The 6000-nt window shown below is 46.2% G+C and overlaps 1 protein-coding gene across 2 annotated transcripts in view; it reads left to right on the top strand.

Annotated features, from left to right (window-relative positions):
• The first annotated feature begins 620 nt into the window (after window positions 1-620).
• Window positions 621-6000, top strand: part of JARID2 (jumonji and AT-rich interaction domain containing 2) — a 155709-nt gene continuing 150329 nt past the window's right edge. The window contains exon 1 of one of the 2 annotated variants that reach the window (XM_075826615.1): window positions 621-1227. In XM_075826615.1, the coding sequence (XP_075682730.1) occupies window positions 1183-1227 (45 nt within the window). In that variant the 5' untranslated portion in view covers window positions 621-1182. The remainder of the gene's footprint in view (window positions 1228-6000) is intronic. The other variant, XM_075826614.1, reaches the window with a different exon arrangement.

The following is a 6000-nucleotide window of genomic DNA, read 5'->3' as shown; positions in this document are numbered from 1 at the left end:
CGGCCACACCATTATGCCAGTGATAACCCCTTGGCCGTGTGTCGGCTGCATGTAGACGCCACTACTTGAGACCGTACTCTTACACAGAGCAATAATTGGGAACAAGCGTTTGTATGAGCGCTCGTTCAGTCGATCATCTGCCCGTGTAAAACGCCCTCGCGACAGTTTAGAAACAAGTATTGCACCATTCATTATAGCAGGGGAAAAAAAAGCAATCCATCCTGCATAGTCCACCGCCCCAATGAAAAATAAGCATCAACAATACTTTGTCTTTTATAGTATGGAAGGTAACATCGGTCTCCACAAGAGATCCGGAGTGGTCACCTCTGGCACTTGCAGAGATCATTCAATAGACAGTCTGAAGGACTCCCTAATGAACAAGTAAACAATGGTCTATACTGGCGTGTGCTTTGACTTTGGCTGAAGTTATAAGGATCCGTAACAGTGAGCCGCTTCTCATATTTCTCCTATCCAGGTTCTGGGTATCCAGCATAAACCTTCCAGCTGAGCGCCTCCCCGTTCGCGGGTCATGTGATGAGCTGACGTCACGGTGACGTCAGAGACTCTTTCTCTGCATGGGAACTAGACACCACCCTTCTGTCGCTGCTATTGGTTGGAGGACGGAAAAAAAATAAAAAATAGCGAGCAGCCGAGAGAGACACACACACACAGTGCAGACCTCGCTGCGGCTGGAGTTCACTCTGTTGCAGCTTAAACGTGACTTCCAGCATTTGCTTTTTAATTTGATTATTTATGCACCCCCTTTCGTCGTTTTCTAGCCCCCTTCCAGTTCTAGGTCCCCGGATGACATTACTGTGCAACATGTAACTGCTGAGCAGGCGCCACAACCATGTTCCATTGGCATTGGAGACTGTGAATACTAACCACAAAGAAGCACAGGGCGTCGTTGTCTATTTTTTTTTCTTCTCGACTCCAGCAATGTCTCGTCCACTATGGTTATTGTATTAAAGTGATATTTTTGTATGCACCGCCAGCCACAAAGGATTGCTCTCAAGGTGAATCTGGTGACCGGGGCAAGATACACGGAAAGCCGGATTATCAGCCGCCACAGATCCAGCACCATCAGGATATTACGGTCGTTGAGCATTTTTCTCTTTTTATGCTGGGGCTTTAATTCATGAGGCAATTGTTATCTTGTACTGACCTAATCTGGATCTCAGAATGAGCAAGCAAAGGCCCAAGAGGAATATCATTCAGAAGAAATATGTAAGTAGAGCTGCTTCTTGCGTATTATTGTTGTGCGTGGCACGTTTCCAAACGGACCTTTAAATGTCGGGGCTGACTCGTCCTCGGCTCGGCTGACGATGGGGTTTTAACCCCTCCATGCCGGTCTAGGGCTGCAGCGCAGATCGTAAAATCTGCCTGCACTGACCTCAGATGACACAATCATAAAGCAGCTTTCATAGAGCGGTGTCGGCGAGAGATCTCAATGGGGGTTGTCATAGGATTATACAATGAAATGGCTGCTTATGGCGACCTGTTTCTTATGGGGATCGGGTTACACTCGGGTGATAAGTTTGGGGCTGGCTGGGCGTGCAGGATCGGGCTTTCCTTTGTGTTGCTGTACAGCCATCCAGTGCGGGACTGTGGCTAGCAATGACCCGGCCTGTGACCATTACGAGTTGCCCCTTTGTCGCCCATGTACATAGTTTGTTGCCGTTCCCTATGACATAACGATTTGTATTCGTATTACGTGCGGATGTTAACCCTTTGGGCCGCGGTACCATAGATCCGCATTGCAGAGAGCAAGGATATCCTTGAACAGCCTATGTAATGATGGATACGGCAGCCTTTGTTCAGGGTTCTGCTTAGGATGGGGTGAGCCGCCTGTGCTAGTGTCTTTTTAATTAAAGCGATGGGTTAGAATAAATAGAAACTTGCATAGACCGCTGGCTGCTTGTGCCCCCTCCTCTCTGCATTGGAGGAACTCGTGCCACCCTACAAGGAATCGTGTCGCAGAGATTCTGCCTGGCAACATCTCAACTCCCCCAAATGGTCAGGAGGCGGTGTTTGTATGGTGGGGGTGATGAGCCAGGAAGGGGGCGCAGGGAGGTATATATACTGCATGTGCTGAGAAAACTGTGGCCCATAAATCAACCCCCTCCCTCCTACTTGCAGCCATAAGTATGGCTGCTGTCTGCTCGCCGGCCGTGCCCCCTCTGCTTCTCTCCTCCTCCTCCTCCCTTCCTTACATCTGCAGCCATGAAGAGAGCAACAGGTTCCACTGGACAAGCAGCCAGGCTGTGAGGTGTGCCAGGAAGAGATCTGTGACGTCACAATGCCCATATGAGCCTTCACTAGCTTTGGTGGTGGCCACGGTTAGGTGCCATACAGACTTTGGAAGGGGGCAGAGTAGGAGATGGGATGTAAGCTGGCAGGACGGGCTGCTGGTGCCCTCTGGGGATGTGCTACATTTAGTGACGTCACAGACCGTCGAGCAGTGTAATGGCTGCTCTGATGAGCATTACCTCACAGGTAGAAAAGAGTCTAGACACTGACCGTAAAGCACCACAATGGCTGCACCAAGAAGTCATTACTATTCATACAATATATAAATATTTGTCCTTTCTCTGGGGTCACCATTCATTGTGAACAGCAATGATATTCAGATTCCTCTCCATGGTACTAAAAGTATGACGTGGAGGCAGTCACCGTTCTGAGAAATGCACCCACTCCTGGGTGTTGTAGAAAGAGAACATGGCTGGATCCTCCCGCTTCTTTTTTTTTGCAAAATCTCTTTTTATTAAACTGGTACACAAAACATACAAGGGAAGACATCATACGATACAATACAAGTCAGATATCAGGGTTTGCAAAATGAAAACAAAGCAAGAATACAGGTCTTGGGTATCATTACAACTCTTTGAAAATGACGTCAGATAGACATCGCAAAGGAAACAACATCCTCACAATACAAGCTAACCCACAAGAGACCCTGAACTGACATGCATCTCAGTAAGAGTACAAAATAGCTAAGACATAATACAGGAAAATAAGAACATGGTAGTAGCATCCTCCGGTGTCACGCCTTTATGTCACATTGCCACATTACAATGGTTGAAAATATGCAAATAGGACTCAACTTGACTTGAATTTAAAAGGTCTCTTAATTCATAACATGACGTGAATAACAGAATTGTGCTGAGTTGTGAAGACAGTGTTTATGGATATCTTATGGCCCCCCTACCTCCCGGACCAGCCATGGTTTCCATATTTTCAGATATCTCTCCCTTGAATGGTCTATCCAGGCAGCCATTTCCTCCAATCTACATATCTGCTGCATTTTATCTAACCATATCTCCACCGTCGGTGGGTTAGACTGTCTCCAAAAGGTAGGCACTAGCAATTTAGCAGCAGAGATCATGTGGGTCGGAAGACTGTGTACAGATGGCGTAAAATCAGGTATTGGCAACCAGAGTAGTATCAGTGCTGATGTTAGTGTAATATTTGTGGAACAGACAGAATTTATTATTTTTTCAACCCCCCTCCAATAGCTTAATATCTTGGGGCACGACCACCAGATGTGAAGGAAGGTGCCCGGACCCTCTCGGCACCTCCAACATAAATTATCAGAGACTAAACCTATAGAAAATAGGAAGTCCGGAGTTCGGTACCAACGTGTTACCAGCTTGTAGGAATTTTCTTGTATACGTACACACTTAGAAAACCCCTGAGCGGCTTTCAATATAAACCCTACTTCCTCTTTGGAGAGAGACAAGCCCAAATCCCTTTCCCATTGTCTCACAAAATGAGGTTTTTGCGAAGATGTCTCCAATAGAATGCCTTTATACAATTTAGACAGAACTTTAGACGGGGTGGCCGGTAATAATATGTAATTTTCTAGCCAGGTCGGGTCTACTTTTAATGGAGGTGATTGAGCTTTGAACATACCAATGGTAGTTGTATAATCTGCCATTTGTAGTGCGTTTGGTTGCTTCAGATCCCGTCCCTTAAAAACCGATTGCAAGTCGGGCGGCCCATCTAGTTCCCACAATTCAGATACTTGTACCTTATTTAAGCACCTCCAAAAATCCGCTGTTCTATCGGACGGTCTACCCAAATATGAGGGCAAGACACTCAAAGGAGCAAGAGGCGAGAGGAGCTGTTTTGACATATTCAAGGCTTTTGCCGTGTGGCACACCGCCATCGTTCCCTTAGTGATTGGGCTCAAGTATCCCTTTGAGGAGTACGAGGCAGATCGAACCCATAGCAATCCCAACATCTCTGGTCCCATGAGGGATCTTTCCATAACCACAGACAGAGAGGTATTACCCCCGTCTGCCAGTTGCGTCCAGCGGGCTAAATGGTTCGCTATAAAATAAGTTTCCAGATCCGGTAGGGAGATGCCCCCTTGCTCCTTCTTTTGTATCAGGAAGGAGTATGCTAGTCTGGATCTCTTAGAGCCCCATAAAAAGGAAATGAATAGGGATTTGAAATTCCTGAAGTAGCTCTTCGGAACCTCTATAGGTAAAGCACACACCAGGTACGTAATCTGCGGAAGTATATAAGTGGCGAGTAAGTTCTTCCTACCAAACCACGACATAAACGGGATTCTCATGGATAACAATTGCTTACGGATCTTAGCAAAAAGGGCTTTATAATTGAGACTAAAGAGCTCCCTCAGGTCAGCAGGAATCATAACCCCCAGAAATTTTATAGCCCCGGATGGCCACCTGAAGGGGGTGCAATTTTGCAGTTTAAGAATGATCCGGGAGGAGACATTGATATTTAACGCTTCCGACTTGCTAAGATTTATTTTGAAGTTGGAAACGAAACCAAACTTATCGAACAGCGTCAGTAGGTGCGGCAGAGCCGACAGTGGGTTGGTGATAAATAAAAGGAGATCATCAGCGAATGCTGCAATTTTATGCTCTACCGCCCCTACCTTCAATCCTCTAACCTCTTCATGTTGTCTAATATATAATAACAGTGGCTCTAGGGCCAAAATAAAAAGAGCCGGGGAGAGAGGACAGCCCTGTCTGGTGCCATTTTTTATGAAGAAAGGGGCTGACAATATTCCATTTACTCTAATTTTGGCTGAAGGCTTTGAGTATAAGGAGAATATGGCACTTATAAAGGGCTGGGGAAACTTAAATTTTTCTAAGGCACTTTGGATAAACCTCCAGTCGACCCTATCGAAGGCCTTTTCAGCGTCAGTTCCTAAAAGGACAAGAGGAACCCTCTTCCTTCGCGCGAGGTGTATCGCATTAATAACTCTAGTGATGTTATTCTTCCCTTCCCGCCGCGGAACAAAACCCACCTGCTCTTCTGCTATCAATTTCGGTAAAAATTTAGCTATTCTGCTAGCCAGTAGTTTGGCCCACCACTTCACATCTGTGTTTAACAGTGAAATCGGCCTATAGCTTGCACAGTCATCAGGACTCTTTCCTTCTTTTGGAATGAGAGTAATGAAGGCTTCCAGAGCCTGCGGCGGGAGGGAAGAACCACTCAGGAGAGAATTACATACCTCCAGAAAGTGTGGGAGAAGTATGCTACTAAATTTTTTGTAATACGTGATGGGTAGTCCATCTGGCCCTGGACATTTCCCCGAGGGTATGCTCGTTAAACTGGTCTGCAACTCTTCTATCGTGAAGGGGGCCAATAGGGATGTATTTTCACTATCTGATAATTGGGGAAAAGTCAGTTTGCTGAGGAAAGACCGAACCGCCACTTCTCTGTCTTCGTGTGCTGAGGCTAATGAACTCGCTGGACCTTGAGCGTCTAGATTGTATAAGTTAGCGTAGAACTGTCTAAAGGCTTCGGCCACTTGAGGAGTGGTAGAAACCCGCTGACCCGAGGCAGTCTTAACAGAGGAAACAAAGGATTTCTCCGTTTGAGTCTTGAGCATTTTGGACATCAATTTTGAGCCCCTGTCCCCATGTAAATATATACGACATTTGAGTCTCTGAAAGGCCTTTGCTGTCTGTATATTTAGCATATCTTTAAGATTATGACGGAGGGAGTCCAATTCCTTGCGTA

Source organism: Rhinoderma darwinii, chromosome 5, assembly GCF_050947455.1.
Source record: "Rhinoderma darwinii isolate aRhiDar2 chromosome 5, aRhiDar2.hap1, whole genome shotgun sequence".
NCBI lineage: Eukaryota > Metazoa > Chordata > Amphibia > Anura > Rhinodermatidae > Rhinoderma > Rhinoderma darwinii.
Note: the sequence above shows the minus strand (reverse complement) of the source record. Positions and strands in the feature narration are given on the sequence as shown.